A 19,451-nucleotide genomic window follows, 5' to 3' on the forward strand; every position below is an offset into this window, starting at 1 on the left:
TTTACAAAGTTCAAAATATGCTTTTAAGCCTTTTTGATAAAGGGAATGTCTAGCTTCTTTAAAACTGCCAGAGCAGTGGAATATAACTCCAATATTTGTCTCTATTTGACGAACTTTAACTTTCATGGTTTTTTTTTACTGTTAAAGACGTCTTTACACTCAATCCATTGCATGGATGTTAGATGCGTACTGATTGATATTTTAGTGTTAGATACATGATTTTTTTATTAGTGGTTATTGGCTTTGAACTAGCTGTCAGTGTGTCTTTTTTGTTGTTAGGGATGTATAAATTCCCTGCCACGTCCGATCTGTGTTTTTGTTAGTTGTTTTTCTGCTTTGTATCGATCTGATGAGTTCAGCCCTTTTCAACTGATTTTTATAGTTTGTTCTTATGTTGTACTGTTACACCACCGTCCCACGTTAAGGGGAGGGTTTGGTGCAATCAAATATGTTTAACCTCGCCACATTCTTTACGTGCCTGTCCCAAGTAAGGAGCATGTAGTTCAGTGGTTGATGTTGGTTCATGTCTGTCTTATTTGTTTTTGTAAATTACTTTGTTATAAATTAGGCCTTTCGTTTTCTCAATTGAACTGTTTCATATTTTTCATGTCGGGGTCTTTTATAGCCGACTATACGGTATGGGTTTTACTCATTGTTGAAGGCCGTAAGGTTGCCTATAATTGCTTTCATCCACTTTATTTGAACTTTGGTGGATAGTTGTCTCATGTTGGCAATCATACTTCATCTCCTTATTTTCATATATAAAGTATACTTCGAGCTCCGTTTTCTGGGTTCAAAATCTATCACGAGCTTTTAAGAGATATTTAAATCATGAAACAATTATAATCAGTGGAAATTATATTGATTATGTTGGCAAACTTTTACCAGCAATTAGTATAGGCCCGGTCAATAGCCTGGAAACCCGAAGCTGTAAAATTGAATGGTGGGCAAATATAGTTAATAAGGTCCTAAGAAAAAAGTAATATCTATTGAGTTGCCCTTAGTTTTTATAAAACTTACTTTTTATCACCTGAAAATTCATCATCGTTTTCAAAAGAAGACAAATGATACCTCTTTTAAAAGGTAGAAAAAAGAATGACGAGGAACAATTCATAAAATCACAACGCAGAAAACTGTATACTGATATTGAACAAATGCGCTATGCGGAAAGCTGTTGCCGGTCCATATAAAACAACCTAACCGGGTACTATTGATAACCTCAAAATCATTAAAAACGACCTAACCGGGTACTATTGATAAACTCTCTAACCGGATACTATTGATAACTAACCGGGTACTATTGATAATTAACCGGGTACTATTGATAACTAACCGGGTACTATTGATAACCTCAAAATCATTTATATGCTGCTTACAAATCTTTAATGACTGGGACGAAACACTACGGTAATATCTTTTATTAAGATGGATAAAGAAGATTCCGAATGATCATTGACTGTTTAATGTGACAAGTCATTTAACAGTTAGATATAATCACAACTAGACATTTTTTCTACTTATTATAAATTCATCTATCAACAGAGACCTGTGGGGATAAATGTCTAACATCAAAGAGTTTTCATATTATAAATCTGTAGATTTTTTTTCGTCGTTTTATAAAATATTCAAATGATAACAAATTTGGGCTTCAAAGTTCTCAACTTTTCAATCTTTTAATAAAGTCAATTTCAAGTTTTCTTTAAGTTAAATGCTTGTTTTAGCATGTATATTTTTTTATTTCATATCTGAACACATTTTTTTGGTGTTACAAATTGTCCCTAACTATTCAATACTACAAATTCACTTGAACTTTTTACTAATCCTGAACGAATCGATTTCGCGATTCTTTTGACCCTAAAAATGATACAACAGATAAATAACCTTGAACATCGTCATAGGAATGAAAATTAAAATATTTAATTCGGTACGTGACTTGAATTTTAATGTTGGAGTGAAAAGATGCATACAATTTATAGAATTTAACCAAACCTGTTTACGAGGATAAATTTTACCTATTCGCCCATACATGCAGATATTGCTACAATAAATTTAGAATGTTTCCTCGGATACAGTATTCACTCTATTGATAGCCAGAAGACCGTATTATCAATATCAGTGTTTGTCATTATTTTTTTCTCGCAAAACAAACATTTTGTAAAAGATTGATTGATTGTTGGTTGCTTAACGTCCAGTGGCAATGTATGTTCAGGATAAGTTTTGTAAAAGAATTTACAATTATTAACAATTTTTATACTCATTTTTAAAATATAAGAGAGAATATGATATGAATAAATTTCCAAAATACCGGATGATTTATCTCCATGAAATTGATATGCACATAAATGCACATGCATGACACACATACATCCACAATTTGTGTTTGCATAAAATGTGTTATATTCAATTTGAAATGATATAACCGTAAATTTTGTTTGAAATCAATTAAGAAAACAAATATTGAAGTATAATTCCGAAAAAATAACGAAAGCTCGTTATTAATGAGATACAAAAAAAAAAAAAGAAAACCTTTTTAATAGTTCAACAAAGTAAGAAGACCAACAAGTAGAAATGAAGGTATAGATGAACATAAACGAATGCTAAAGAAATTAGATAAAGGATACTTTTACATGTATGTTTTTAGATAGCACACAGACGCGACCTGATACCCTAAATGCCACACTGTAGTGTCTTTGATGTTGAATTAATTTAAAAAAACATGTTTCACCTATCACAAGATATTTTAATAATGTCAACTGATATGTTCTAAAATCGGTTATTGAAATGCTATATATATATATATATATATATACAAGTCTAAATTGAAAACAACGTTCAAACCTATGATTGCGTTGGATAAAAACCGCAATTTTTATTTGTGTGCATGCAAAACAAATTTCTTGGTAGAGGGGTTTAAATACAACACAGACAACATTCTCCAAAAGACCAAAAAAGTCTGAAGTTAGAATTGTTTTTTCTAATTTATCTATCTATCTTTGAATTTAATCTGATTACCCATTTTGTTCTATGTTGAAATAGTCTTAAAGGTTTTATCGTCTCATTGTCCTATACCACATACCGCTCATCCACTTAATTTATAATTGATGAAGAAAACAGGGGTTTTATCGTCTCATTGTCCTTTACAACATACCACTCATTCACTTAATGTATTTGATGAAGAAAACATCCTTTTAATTTGAAACCTCGAAATGCAATGTGCACTTTTGTTTCCAACTCAAGTACAAAAATGTACTATCAAATTAATGTTAAATCAAACAAGTTTGAATTGAATGTTATGACACCAGCGTCAGATTCCTGTATGTTCATTGACATTTTAATCCAATTGATATTTGTGTGGCTTCTAAATGTATCAAATGATGAAACATGAGATTTGTGTGTGTGAACTGTTAATAATATACCTTTTTATTGCACTAAGTTTCAGGTATATCGTAACATTCAAATTGTTACGTTCTAACAAATCCTTACAGTGCATTGCAACTTACTGGGAAAGGGATTGTTTTATGGATTTAAAGAAACAAGATTTAATCATAGATCCGTAGGAAATAAAAGGATTAAACGTTTTTTTTATAATATTGATTACTTTACTTTTACATAAACCGGTTCAAACTCCTGCCAATTTTGTAAGGATTTGAATGCGCTGCTGTTTTTTCGTAGTAAAAATGAAGAAATACTTGCATTTAAATGAATTAATTTCATCTCAAAGTGAAAATACAATCTGCTCAAAATTTCAATATACACATGTAGGTAATATTCATACAGAATGTCGCTGCTTATTTATTATGTAATGCAACATCTAAAACCAACAATCAACTGCGATTATAACTGCTTTCAAGAAAAGTTATGAACATATCAATTTTAGGCACAGCATTCAAAACGATATAATTTGTATGTAGGTATCTGTGTACCAGTTACTAAACTTAAAGAACCAGTAGTGTCCAGTGTGTTTTTTACGGGTAAAATGATGTTCTTATCAGCTACAAAACGCACAGAACCCGTAGAAGTCCAGTGTGTTATTATGGGGGTGAAATGATGAGTTTATGTTCACAAAAGATTGTTTGCATGTCTAAAGCGTAAAGCCTGGACACAAACTATAGTGTATCGTGAAAACTATAATTGAAACATTGCAGACATTATAGAGTCGCAATAATTTGAAGATACAAAAATATTGCCCGGCAAACATTGTGAGATGCATCAACTGTTTTCTCGACTGGAATGTCCAAATACGGAGCATGTCTTACTTCTAAATTTATGAAGTCCAGATTTTTTTTGAAATATTTGGATAATAGTGGAACAAGATTCCATCTGCAGTGTGCTCGATATGTAAAACAAATGCGTTTTACCCGACATCTATCAGACACACTGGTTTTATAAAACTACGTGGACCAAACGTTATATAGCATAAGTTGTTAGTTTGCTTAGTTATCTATTTCTTTTTCAGATTTTTCAGACAGAAGGAGGTAAGACAACTATTCAACGCGATTACAAATGAAGCAGATTTAAGAAATTAGAGGTCATCGCACGACCTTCAAGAATTTGCTATCCATACCGCATAGTATGCTATAAATGGTACCGACATGACAAAATGTGAAACAATTTAAATGATAAAACCAACGTCTTCATTTCCGAAGAAGAAAAAAAAAAAAGAAAAAACAAATATGACAGACAGCAACCAACGACAACCACTAAAATACAGGCTCCTGACTATACGCATACTCCTCCGTATAATTTGTCTATCGGTAATGGCGAAGTTGATTGAAAAAAATACACTTCTAAATATTTAAATCCAAAAAGTTCAAAAAAATATTTTTAATTTCATGTTCCGTATTGTAGAATGTATAACGTAAGTAGAGAGAGGCACTTTGCAATTTTACTTTGTTCCATTTTTAAACTTTTTAAAAATATAAGAAGATATATAAATTAGATAAAAAGGGAACAATGTTACTGAGTACAAGGTAATTAAATAATTAGCAATTGTTTTTTATGACTTTTCAGTATTGACAAAATGCAGCAAGCCAGTTGATATTGTATTTGCCATAGATACATCGGCTAGTATCTGGATTGTCAACTTTCCGAAGCAAATACAATTCGTCCGTGATGTGGTCAGTGAGTTGAACATTGGGTCTGGTATCGACAAAAGTCGTGTGGCAGTGGTAACATTTAGCAAAGATGTGAAATTAGTATTTGATTTCAACCAAGGACAAGGTACAATATATAGAAGTTGCCTCGTTGGCCACGATTTGCCACACCTGCATCAAAACGTTATTGACTTATGCAATTTATATTTTCTTCGTCCTAAAATCTCTTGATTATTTGTCTCGACTCATGAAAAAGAAAATACCAAAATATCAAATAAATTTAAATTGTATACGTTCCGACACCGTATTTAAGTAAAAAAAAACCACAACAATAAGAAAAAACATTTATCATTCTTTTTTTTTTAAATCTTAAAGATTATTGGACAGGTAATATGTCATGAATATTCTAATGTTTCAACTATCTCATATTTCGGCATTAAGACTTTTTAAGGCTATATTGATCTTAAACATAGCATATTACAGTTCAAACTTGAATCTTTTATTTATTGAGATTTAATATCGGGGATCACATGAATGATTTGTCAGTAATGTGTTGGAAAAATTGAAATTGAGACCATATGGACTGTATTTCATTTTCACCTTTGAATGAACCAAAATATTGGATACATCCGAAATGCATTGTAAGAACCAGGGGCAGAGGACATAATAATAGGGAATAAGAAATGTACCAAACGTCTAGATATAAATCGGGAGATCTTGTATGATTGCCAATAAGACAACTAACCACCAGAGACCAAACGACGAGATATAAACATATTCTTCCTCATTTATTCTTAAGAAATTACTGTCTATATATACTGGATAGCCTGGGGGAAATCACTGCAAACGATCACAAGAAAACAATTATCAATTTATTTTTATAACACAGTTGCCTAAAACTCGACCCTTGATAAAGAGGACGAGACAACTTGTAATATGAAATATTGTACTTATAAGTTCAACAGTTGCAAACATTTCTAACAATTCCTAGAAAACGTTATTCAAATGCATCATTGTATTTTTTATGAAAAAGAAGATTAATACTTTTTGTGGAAAATGACTCCTAAACATTTTTGGACACCTTTTTTCAGACACTGATACAGTCACAAAAGCAGTAGACGAAATAGTGCACGATACAGGTGATGCAACCAGGACCTACAAGGCACTTCAAATGGTACATGAACAAGTCCTTGCCCCAGGGAATGGTGAAAGACCAGAAGTTGAAAATGTCGTTGTAGTCCTGACTGATGGAGTGACAAATTCTGGAGGTTACGATAGTTACACGAATGGCGGTAAAGATCAGACTTTAGATGAGGCTAGGACTGTCCGTAATCTGCCAGCTCATCTTTTTGCGATCGGAATAGGACACGGGGTCAATATGGAAGAGTTGAAACACATGGCCAGTATCCCGGATACTACATACGTCATTACTGCTAATGACTTTGAAGAACTCAACACTGACAATATAAAACAGAAGCTTATCAACAGAACTTGTGAAGGTACTCTTCCATGTGTGATTGACCGATATTTATACATGCCCAATTCAATTTAAAAAAAAACAACGTCCTATTGAGGCTTTTCTACACTCAAGGGCGATTTATAGCTTTCTGACATATAGGAAACCATATGCTTCGAACTAGATGTTTATTTTTTATGAGTCGTTGGGTTACTGTTTAATCGACATATACTTTTTTTCATTAATAATCATTCATTTTGCATTATTACTATCAAATTGATTAAAAGGAACTTACAGCACCTCTCCATTGACCGCTTGACTATATAAAAGTGTTTGGTGATGTTTGTGTTTCCCAGTCTGTTGTTCTTTGTGTATAGTGTTTCTGGCTTGTTTTTTTTTTCTTTATATAAGTTTTGAATGTTCTTTAGATATACTGTATTTTTAAACTTTCATTCATAATCACTTTCAGTTTACAGTCTATTATACGATGAAAACAATGATTAAAGTCTTTGTTAAACTATATAGTTTAATATTATTAATTTAAATCTTGATTATTTATTTATTTTTAATTGTTATGCAGTTGTTGTGCCACAAGCCACCATTCCTCCACCACCAGCAACCACTACTAAGCCACCACCAAAAGAAGAACCAAAAGGTGTGTATTCCCATGTAGAGTAACAAATAATGGTTAACAAGATATTGCTTAACATGAGAAAAATATTCAAAATCATAAATCTATTAAATACACATAACAAATTGTGTTAAAAATTGAAAGTTTATGATTAGCTTTTAAATCAAATAAAAAAATATAAACTAATGATATAAACGGAAAATAATGTTGCTATGTTTCCATTTGTAAAAGTCAATTTGTGGTTAAAACACAGAGCTAATATGTATAAAACCACTTACGTTTAAGATACCCAATCGTAAAACTTATTCATCGTAGGACATACAGAAAAAATCCGTCCGTTCGGAACAAATCGTAACTTCAGTAGTATATGCATATCAGTCCAGATTCTTTTTCATTATTTCACCTTAACAATGGATATGAATGACGATTTTTGTTTTCATACAGAAGAGTTATGATCATAGAAATATGCATGGTGAGATCAAATCAGGGTAACACTGTTTGTAATCCTGTACGTTTGATCATACCAGGGTAACACTGTTTGTAATCCTGTACGTTTGATCATACCAGGGTAACACTGTTTGTAATCCTGTACGTTTGATCATACCAAACCATTATTTTGTATTACTTAGCTATAGTGTTAGGGTTATATATGGAACGGTGACCAACTTTCGGTTTTATGTCATATTTCAGTGAACATTCTTAATATCATGTGATAGTCATCAGATTTTCAATAAGGATGTCTTGATTTTAAGATTAAACAAGAATGTGTCCATAGTACACGGATGCCCCACTCACACTATTATTTTCTATGTTAAGTGGACCGTGAAATTGAGGTCAAAACTCTAATTTGGCATTAAAATTAGAAAGATCATATCATAGGAAACATGTGTACTAAGTTTCAAGTTGATTGGACTTCAACTTCATCAAAAACTACCTTGACCAAAAACTTTAACCTGAAGCAGGACGGACGGACGGACGGACGCACAGACCGGAAAACATAATGCCCCTAGGTGGGGCATAAAAATATTTTTTTACGAGTGCTTTAAGCTACACATGTTTAATCTATCAGCCATTCCTGGTTATGTCTTAACAAATTTTTAAACCTCTATGGTTTTAAGCTTTACTGAAAAAGGCAACCCACGAAATTGCATTATATTCAAAAAATAAATTTACATACTTTTAAACTTCTAACTTACATTTCGTTTTGAACAATTGAAAACAAAAAGTTTGATAAGATTTCCACGGACAACACGGACAACATGTGAGCAACACTTTTCACCAGATACGGTAGAAACCTTAAGTGTTGGAAGATAATAATTTCAAAAGTTGAAAGAACAAAAACTAAAAGGATCTAAACACACCAGGCAAAATCGTCTACTGCCAATTCAATCTAAGGGAGAGAATTTTAACATGTATCAATAATAATCTCTTTAGTCAAATTATAATTTTATCACTAACAGAATGTTATGAAGCCAGGGCAGACATAGTTTTCGTTCTGGATCAGTCTTCAAGTATCAAAACGTATGAAAACTTCCAAAAAGAACTCGAGTTTGTAAGAGAAGTTATCGATCGGATCGAAATTGGACCGACTAAAGCCCAGGTGGGACTTATGAAATTCAGTACAGACGCAACTACAGAGTTCCATTTAGGGGATCACACAACAAAAACAGATCTGGTAAATGCATTATCTATGGTGAAGTGGGATGGAGGAGATACTTATACAGATAAAGCTATAAACATGTTGATTGATAGAGGCTTCAACAAAGTGTTTGGCGCCAGAGAAAATGTACCTCAAATTGCTATCATTTTAACTGATGGAGGGTCTACAAAAGCATCGCTGACAGAAGAAGCTATTGACAGGCTGAAAACAACAGACATTATATCATTTGCTATTGGTACGTGTATTAAGTGCAGTTTTTCCTTTGTACCATTAAGGTGCTAATAATTGAAAGGTCAGTGGAAATAATCAGGATCTTGTCCTACCGCTGTCGTTGATTTTATAAATGTAAAAATCAGAAGGTGTGGTATGATTGCCAATGAGACAACTCTCCACAAGAGACCAAATGGCATAGGAATTAACAACTATAAATCACCGTACGGCCTTCAACAATGAGCAAATCCCATACCGCATTGTCAGCTATAAAAGTTTGTACAAAAAAGATGTAATTTAAACATCAATTGTTAACAACTTGTAGTTGGATTTGCCTACGCAACATTACAATCAATCGGAACAATGTATGATGATTTCTGTTTTTACACTAACTACTTTCTTTTCTCATGGCCTTTGATGGCTTACATTGATACGTGTTTCAGCAAAAGAAAGTTTAAACAAAGGAAGTTAACAAAATCATTGTTGCGTTTGTCTCCTAGGTGATTTCAGATTTCCGTGTAACACTTATTTGTTTTTTTGGTTTTTTTTGTTTCTTTTCTGTTGCTCTATGGCTGTCAGAAAGATAGAGGAATGTATACACATATTATGGTTAGATGTCGCTTTAAAGTATGATGTATGCATTATATTTTATACAATAACAATGTTTTATTTATGTACGTATGCAGGGGTTGGAGAAAATAAAACTGATAAGATGTTAGAAGAATTAACGAACATTGCAACTTCTGACGACCATTTTTTCGATGTGGACAATTTAGACCGACTTGTTGATATCAGGAAGAACTTGGTTAATGTTTTGTGTGAAGGTATTTATCTAATGAAAAATATTCCCAAGTTGCATTTAATTTGATATACATATATCACATGCAAATTTCAAAACAAAAATATTCCAAGTTTACTCAATACTATAAATGGAAATACGAAAATGTCAAACACGAAATAGCAATGAATTTTAATATACACAAAAGAACACTGATGCCAGCTATAGAACAAAAGAATTTTTTGCATATACTTTATCCCAACTGGAAATTTATTGACTGTCAACTTGTTTTGTGAGCGCTCAACCCTCCCCTAACCTGGGACAGTCCCGTTACAGCACAACATAAGAACAAACTTTAAAAATTAGTTGAAAAGGGCTTAACTCATCGGTACAAAGCAGAAAAACACCTAACTAAAACACAGACTGGACGCTAGTTTGAGTGATGGAATTATACATAATGTATAAATATTTCATCTATTTCCTGAAGATTGGTGGAAGAGCACTTGTACATACTTATTTGTATTGTTAATGAGCCATTCATTATGGACAAATTTTAGCTTATATATCTAGAGAAATGTTTCAAATTTAACAAAGACCAATTGTTGTTGTATTTGTTTGGGGATAGCAACTACTTAGAAAATATGTTCGAATATACCCAATTCGATTTTTTCGGCATTAAAGGAAATAGAACCGATATGTTTGACATTAAATCAATAACACGTGTTCTGTGACGTCCATTGCAAACATGAGGACAGTTGTAGTAAAATCCTGAAACTAGAAATAATATATAAATAGATTGAAAGAGACACGTTTCTTGTCTTTAACTCTATTTACCTTTATTTTCATGGACAAGTATCTTTATATATATATATATATATACATGGTTTCTAATGCTTTCAGATGCAGGGGAAAATGACGAAGACAGTAAGTTAAAAATATAATACAAGAATGCAAATTTTAGCAGCAGTCTCTCAGTTAGAATTATATTGTCTGATTTCTACAAATGTCAACGATTCGAGCAGCAGTCACTCAGTTAGAATTATATTGTCTGATTTCTACAAATGTCAACGATTCGAACAGCATACATAGTAATTTTCTATTGAATCAATCACAAAAAAACAGATTTTTATGAATAATAGACAAATACGAGGTAAACATTGACGAAACAGTAATCCCAACAACATAAGAGAAATTTAAAGGTCAACATCTGACCTCACTAAACAATAGACACAATACCTAAACCACTTCCAAGGTCCTTAAGATTTTACTCTCTTATATATATATACATGTAGCTTGCCTTCATTTTTACATTCACCACCTAAATTGATTGGAAATTTTTGAAAAACTTCATTCAAACACAAACACCTTTGTTAAAAATATATTATCAAATATAAATCAGTGTAATAGTTCTAAATAGTCTAACAATATTGTAGTTTTATTTTAGGACTATTTAAAGCTGGTATTTATTAGTGTTTGTCTTGTTAAACCTTCCGATCTCTTATCTAATATTTATATGCTTCACTATATTTGTGTTTTAACATTTTTTTTAAATCCACTCCTTTGAACGGAATCTACAGGTTTGTGAATAAATAAAACTGCATTAGATTTAAATTAATATTTGAACTTTCTATCATATTTTTTTCCAGAGCCACAGAAAAATGAAGGTTTGTATGTTTTAATATGCAGTAACTGTTAAAATGTAATGTTTGAAAGAAAGTGAATAAAATTGTTCTTCAAGTAACAGTAATCTTTTATTAGCACATAGCTTACTATACAGTATGGGTTTTGCTCATTGTTGACATATTATAGTTGTTTACTCTTGTAGATAGTTGTCTCATTGTCAATGTGGAGTAGGATCTGCTTACCCTTCCGGAGCACCTGAGATCACCCCCAGTTTTTTGCGGGGTTCGTGTTGCTCAGTCTTTAGTTTTCTGTGTTGTGTTTTGTGTACTATTGTTTGTCTGTTTGTCTTTTTCTTTTTTTTTTAGCCATGGCGTTGTCAGTTTATTTACGACTTATGAGTTTGAATGTCCCTTTGGTATCTTTCGGCCCTCTGTTATATCCTTATTTCTCTGTATAGTTTACCTACTGATAATACAGTTGTTTGAATAAAGTAAGATGCGAGTTATACGTCAACGAAACATCCATCGAACGACACCAGAATCAAAAGACACTAAAATAGGTCTTCCCTTACCTCCCTGTTTATTAGGACGAATATATGGTGCGGTTTCGGTAACTCGTGTGGTGTTTAATTATTGTACAAGCTATCAGCCTTTTTGTCGATAATGATCTTCTGATCTGACCTAATAATGTAGACGCGAAATAACTTAAGTTTTTAGTATCATTTGTAAATTGAAAGAAAACCTATTAAAAAAATCTAAATAAGTTTCTCCCAACTTGTGTGATTTATAACTTGATAATATATTTATTATAGAGTGTAAAGAAACAATTGCAGACATCATGTTTCTACTTGACGGATCGACCAGTATCAATAACCAAGAGACCTTTGACAAAGAACTTGATTTTATTATCAGCGTCATTGACGAGATGGACATCGGTAACACCCAAACACAGATTGCCCTTATGCAGTTTGCCAGTGGTACTAAAGTAGAATTCCTTTTCAATAAATATGACAACAAGGCAGACGTAGCAACTGCTATCCAAAGTGCCAAATGGATGCAGGGTAACACATACCTGAATTTGGCACTTGATAAAATTGTACAAGTATCGACCAAAAAAAATGGCTTTAGAGATAATGTACCTCACATATTAGTACTCATCTCGGACGGTGTATCTACAAGACGTTCTTATACCATGAAAGCGATAGAGAGATTGCGGGCACAAACAGATTATATTGTTTTCGGAATAGGTGAGTTAATGTAATATTAACATGTCTCTCTCTCTCTCTCTCTCTCTCTCTCTCTCTCTCTCTCTCTCTCTCTCTCTCTCTTATCTCTCTCTCTCTCTCTCTCTCTCTCTCTCTCTCTCTCTCTCTCTCTCTCTCTCTCATGAGAATGAAACAGACACTTTATGAAATCAAGTCACATGTTTTCTCTTTTAAATTTGTCATGCTGGTGCTTTTTAGCTTATTAAACGGTACGGATTGTTCTCATTGTTGAAAGCCGTACAATGAACTGCTATAGTTGTTTAAATTTTCGTCCTTTGGGTTCTCGTGGATTGTTGCATCATTTTGGCTATTATATAACACGTCTCCTTATTTTTATATATTTTATTAATTTAGTAGGCGTGATTGCTTTTATATTCCAAAACATTTTGATTGTATTAAGGAAAATTGTCTATATATTAACTCGATGAATTTTAGAACTGCCAGTCACTTTCTTTTTGAAGATAGTTTACTTTCATTTTTTATTACACAGAAGATAATGGATTTACTGTGTCTTATTTATTTCTTATAGCGAGTGGGAGTATAGGGCACGATATCACTTTGGTCCCCATTGGAAAATATGAATGAAAGCTAAACTTTTACCTAAAGAAACTTTCACCTCAATGTCACAATCTGGGAGGGAGAGGTGGGTATAAAAGAGTAATCTTTTTATCAACCAAGTGTTTCCAAAAAGTTTCTATGGCATTTTTTCCCAGTATATTGGTTGACACGTGATGTGTATTCTTATATAAATGTAGCAAGGTGTGTTATACGGGAATTTACATTCAACTGATTAATCATAATTGATATTGTAGGTGTCGGGATGTATCTTAATATGGAAGAGTTATCTCAGCTAGTTTCAGAACCAAAACAAGATCACCAATTCCATGTTGATAATCAAGATTCACTGCCACTCATCAGAAGTCAACTTACTACAAGGCTCTGCGCAGGTCAGTTATTATAAACTAAAGCAGAAGTGGGGTACTTGTCAAATGACAGCCACCTAACAAATTAAGTTAACCAAAATAAACATTTAAAAGTCACCATTAATAGTATCCATTATTTACAGTAAAATAGACACTTAGTTGTTTCGATTATAGACCAGAGGATGTCGATGAAATGTCGGCCATTGACACCAAATCTTCACATGCAAACTTACGAGGAAACATTGGTAAACACTGAAATATTGATTAAAAAACCCTTAAACATGTATTATTTTTAATTAAGAGGACAGTTTTTTTTCAAATCTCAATATCTCACCTTTGAATTTTGTATTGGTATGCATATTTATTAAACGTTTTGTTTTCTTCTTCGTAATATCGTTAAGCAAATGATGTGTTTATTTCACACCTAGAGATATAGTTTAATACATTACGAGTCTATCAAGTGTGTATTTTGAACACAGATTCAAAATCATCGTCCGTTTGATAATGATTACATGTTTAGTCTAAGTAACAGCCTAAACTATGGTGTCATGACCCTCATTTCACATGCAAGGTATATAAAAAAAACTACGCAATAAATGTTTTATTTGGTTTTTCTTTCAGCTGATGAACCAATACCAGCACCAGAGGGTGAGTATTAAAGTAACTATAGAAACCAGATTGATATAATGCCAAAAGCATTCACTTGTTTCCTGCTTCCTGACTAAAAAAACATAATCATTTAAAATTATTCAATTCTTTTAAACTATTTTACATAAACTATTATGGAAATGTTCTGGACTTAACCAAAAATGTACAGACTTGAACGGAAAAATGTATAGACTCTAACCAAAGTTGCCAATAAAATGTGTTAGCCTAGGAATAAAATTTAGTGTACGTAGAGAGTCAGAAAATCCATCTATATATTTTTTGCCTAATAAGATATTGCAACCAGAATTAAATACAATTTCACATCATTAATGTAGAAAGACATATCATATCTTAAGAGATAATTCTTAACCAACAGTTGGCATTCAAATATGATATTTTAAATATTTATTCCTGAATTTACCATGATATAAATATTAAAGCAGTGCTTAAAATCATTGTGTTTTCTATCTGAGGGTCTGGATAGGGGTAATTCTGTATTCTTTCATTTTTAAAGCCATTTTTTATGCCCAACCTACGATAGTAGAGGGCATTATGTTTTTCGGTCTGTGCGTCCGTCCGTCGGTTCGTTCGTTCGTTCGTTTGTTCGTCCGTCCGTCCGTTCATCAGTCTGTCCCGCTTCAGGTTAAAGGTTTTGGTCAAGGTAGTTTTTGATGAAGTTGAAGTCCAAAATTGAAACTTAGTTCGCATGTTCCCTATGATATGATCTTTCTAATGTTAATGCCAAATAGAGTTTTGACCCCAATTTCACGGTCCACTGAACATAGAAAATGATAGTGCGAGTGGGGAATCCGTGTTCTATGTTTTACATACTTTGCCCTTTTTCTTTATTCTTTATATCATAGCAACCCATTTTTCTCTATTCTTTATATTTAAGCACCCAATTTTCCTTTATTCTTTATTATCTAGCACCCCATTTTTCTCTATTTTTATAGATTTTGGCCTATTTTTCTCTATTATTTTTTTTAGCCATTTATTCTGCACTGTTTACCCATTATTCCTTTTTCTGTAAACCTCATCTAGACCCTCTTATCTGTGTTGTAATAATTTATATTTTCCTGTAGTTTGTATCGACAAAAAGGCAGATATCGTTTTCATTGCTGATGCATCTACAAGTATTGGTATAACAGACTTTGGAAAGCTTAAAAGTTTTATGAAGAAAGTTATAAGTAATTTTGAAATCGGTTCAGACAAGATACAGATTGGACTTGTCACATTTTCAAATTCATCAAAAACGGAATTTCCACTGAAAGCGTACAGGTAATATATTTTACATTTGTTAAACATAAAAACACGCAGTAATATAGCACAGGGCAAGTTTTTAAAAAAATAGACAATAACCAAACTTATAAAAGTGACTATGTATACCTGATAAAAATTTGACAGTGGCAATATATCCAAAAATAAAAGAAAAAAACAATATCAAGGTCAACAGGTATGTAAGTAATCCTGTTACGACAGATGTTATTCTATTAATTTAAATACGCAATTTTTGGTCGGCATAATTGATTGATTGATTGATTGATTGGTATTTAACGCCACTTTTAGCACTATTGTGCTATTTCGTGTTGGTAAATTTGAATTGGTAGAGGAAGCCAGTGCCCGCAGAGAACCACCGACCTTCGGTAGAAAAACTAACAATCCTAGTCAATTCAGATTGGAGTCGATCGCACCTGCCACGTGCGGGATTCGAACTCACAACATCAGTATTGACAGGCTAGTGATACCACTGTGTATCATCGCCACCGGAAATTGGGTACTAACGAAGCGGAGAGAAATGGAAAAAAAAAGTAAACAAGGTAAGAATTCATTCAATTTAAAGCATTTATACTGATTTGACGAGGGTACCGCTTAAGAAATGATTTTCTGATATATAATTCTTTAAATTATTAGGCCGATAAGTACAAAATTAAGACAAGATTTTGTGTTATACTCACGAACTTGCCACTTAGTACCTGAAAATTTCGAGGTCGATCGTCCTCTGTCGCCCCGCCCCATTGGCAAGATATTCAACTGTTTTTCATTATTTTTCCAGACACTTTTTTTAGATTATTATAGTGTGTCATCATATTTACTGAAATTTGTTGTCAAAATGAACGTTTTAAAAGAATATAGACCATAAAAAATAAAGTCTAGGGTACGGCAACTTGCTCATATTGACAAATTCACTGTATGGCAATTTGTTTTTTTAACTGTATGGCAACTTGCTAATTTCAAAATATTTATTTGCCGTCTTTTTAAAGAAAATAAAAATTAGGTTCAACTATCTAATTATGCATTTGATAAAAATACAATTCGCTTGACACCATTTAAGATGTATACACAATATAAGGCTTGAACACAGTCCTATTACATCTTTTACATACCTGATGTATACAATATGAATACGGCATATACAAAAGCTGGCAAATGTTGTAACATTCGGAAAGGCATGTCACTGTTTTACTGACCTGTTGTTCTGCCCTGACGTAGCGTTAAATGTTACCCTTGTCCGTCTGACCCGTCTCTCTCGTCCGTCCAGAAAGTTCCAATAATTGGTTTCCGTTCTCTAACTTTAGTATGCCCATACCAAATGTTTTAAAACTTACACGAAATGCTTATCACCACAAAACACAGATCAAGTTATAAATTGGGTAGCGTCACTGTTACCGTTCTTGAGTTATGCCCTTTTATAAATGAAAAAAAGCTAAACTGTCGTTTCTGTTCTCAATATATATGTGTCTGTCCCTGGTCAGGAACATGTAATATAGCGGCTGTCGTAAGTTGCTGCCTGACATATTTGTTTATGATTTTGTCATAAATCAGGCAATTTTGATACGGTGTGGGTTTTGTTCATTGTGAAGTGTATAGTAACCAATAGTTGGTCAAATCTATTTCATTTGGCCTTTGTTTGAAAGTCCTCTCAGTGAAAACCATTCCACGTCTCCTTTTTCAATTAATGTTATTGTCTTATTTGTAAAAGGCAGATACAGCCAATATATTAGAATAAAGAAAATTAATTTTCTAAAAAAAAATATCATCTCTATATAGTAAGAAATGAACAAGCTCGGTGGCTAACACTGTTTAAATTTAAAAAAAAATATTAACCTTAGATTAATCATATTTGGAAAGAATGAAAGAAGAATCCGATACAAGGGATACAAATCCCGCTGTGGCTACGGCATAAACTATTTATATAAACTTTCTACTTGAGAATAAAGATGACCTTGTATGAAGTTTTTTTTGGTTGTCATCTTAATATTATATACTTATTAATACAATTCACAAAAGCTAGCATCTTCGACTTGTAAGTTTAAAGAATTATAATGAAAAAACATCTAATAAGGACAGGTTGAAATATTTTTGAATCCTGATGGTGCATACTCATAAAGTCTTTTGGAAAAATCCACGTAAATTTAAATGTTGATTTCATAGCGTTCATTTATTTATTTGCCCTCGTAAACAGTTTTGTTAAAATACCGAAATCGGTAAATTCTTATCGTGAACGAATAAGTCGGGTACACCTTTTTACATTCAGGCGTGCTTAAGTTGCACTTTTTTCTTCCTATTAAGAAAAATGATTTTAATTTTAGCATCTATCTAAATATTAGATTATTTACACACACACAAAAATAGGGCTTACTGTTGATTTTGAAACTCTATGAATTCACATTTATATTCAACCAAACAGATAGGCCGAGATCCATACCTTTATAAGTTTCAAAACAGAGAAGGTGTGTTTGAAAACAAATAATCACGTACTGCTATATCTTTTAAGGCAAATGCAAGTCTTACTTGTATTAATTATATAATTTTAATTGGCACAATATCACATTAAAATTTACTGAGAAATATTATACATAGTAATCATGAAAATGTACTACTGTAACAATGAAAATTCGGACGAATACACTCCTTTTCACTACCCCTCCATCTACTCATTTAAGTTTAGGCCAAACAGCCTTAGCAACAGTCTTTTATGATTTTTTCCCTGTAAATAAAAAGATTGATTGAATTTACTTAAACTAAAAAAAAAATACAATCTTATTTTCAATAAGAATCAAGAAAATTAATTCGAAACACAATTCATGATTTATTTCTCCTAATTTTCAATGAAAACAAAGTATTTTTCTTAACTTTTCTTTTAACAAATTATTCATTTCAGAAATTTAAAAAATAAACAATAAACAATGTTGAAGACCGTACCTTGACCTATAATGGTTTACTTTTATAAATTGTGACTTTGATGGAGAGTTGTCTCATTGGCACTCATACCGCATCTGCCTATATCTATTTAACCCAGCACATTCTTTATGTGTCTGTCCGAAGCCACGAGCCTGTAGTTTGGTGGTTGTCGTTGGTTCATCTCTATCATGTTTGTTATTTTTCGTAAATTGTTTTGTTATGAGTTAGGCCGTTAGTTTTCTTGTTGAATCCTTCCATAATTTTCATGTCGGGGCTTTTTATAGTCGACTGTAAGGTACGATTTTTCGTTGTTGAAGGCCAAACAATAGCATATAATTGCTTACATACACTTTATTTGACCCTGGTGGATAGTTATCTTATTTGCAATCATACAACATCTCCACTGTTTATATTTAAAAAAACAAAACAGCACCAACAATAGATGAATGGTCGGTTTTTTTTTATTGAACTTACAAAATTTCACCCTGACAACAAATAAGACAACAGGCGTTAGTATTATAACTATATATGAATGTATTTAGGATAATATGGTTGAAAAAAACCTTTTTGTCTTTAAAAACACAGTCAAATAGAGGTACGCAACGACGACTTCTGAACAAAATTAACGGCATATATTTTATAATATTTGATAAGTATTTTATTTTGTATATTTGTAAGCCGGTAAAGCTTTGATACAGCCAAAATTTCGTCACTTGATATTATCTAAACAGTGATTAATTTCATCTTTAAATTACAATATATTGCAAGACGCCGTACAGACAAAAGTTGTTATTTTGCAATTCGCCGTACAACGTCCTGCAATTCGCCGTACAATAAACAAACAATGTTTTGGTCCATATTCTTTAAAAACATCTTTATGACAACAGATTTCAGTCAATATGATGTCACACTATAATAATCTAAAAAAAAGTGTCCGGAAAAATAATGAAAAACAGTTGAATATCTTGCCAATGGGGCGACAG

The 19,451-nt window shown here is 32.3% G+C and overlaps 1 protein-coding gene across 1 annotated transcript in view; it reads left to right on the plus strand.

The window, feature by feature from the left end:
• LOC127710439 (collagen alpha-5(VI) chain-like) overlaps window positions 1-19,451 on the plus strand; it is a 31,259-nt gene that overhangs the window by 4,799 nt on the left and 7,009 nt on the right. Inside the window, exons 2-13 of the mRNA XM_052216278.1 lie at window positions 4,457-4,475; window positions 5,011-5,220; window positions 6,185-6,592; window positions 7,130-7,204; window positions 8,641-9,075; window positions 9,737-9,874; window positions 10,729-10,752; window positions 11,475-11,492; window positions 12,263-12,697; window positions 13,528-13,662; window positions 14,260-14,286; window positions 15,369-15,564. Of these exons, the coding sequence (XP_052072238.1) occupies window positions 4,457-4,475; window positions 5,011-5,220; window positions 6,185-6,592; window positions 7,130-7,204; window positions 8,641-9,075; window positions 9,737-9,874; window positions 10,729-10,752; window positions 11,475-11,492; window positions 12,263-12,697; window positions 13,528-13,662; window positions 14,260-14,286; window positions 15,369-15,564 (2,120 nt within the window). The remainder of the gene's footprint in view (window positions 1-4,456; window positions 4,476-5,010; window positions 5,221-6,184; window positions 6,593-7,129; window positions 7,205-8,640; window positions 9,076-9,736; window positions 9,875-10,728; window positions 10,753-11,474; window positions 11,493-12,262; window positions 12,698-13,527; window positions 13,663-14,259; window positions 14,287-15,368; window positions 15,565-19,451) is intronic.

The sequence above is a fragment of the Mytilus californianus genome, unplaced genomic scaffold, assembly GCF_021869535.1.
Source record: "Mytilus californianus isolate M0D057914Y unplaced genomic scaffold, xbMytCali1.0.p SCAF_8, whole genome shotgun sequence".
In the NCBI taxonomy this organism is placed as follows: domain Eukaryota; kingdom Metazoa; phylum Mollusca; class Bivalvia; order Mytilida; family Mytilidae; genus Mytilus; species Mytilus californianus.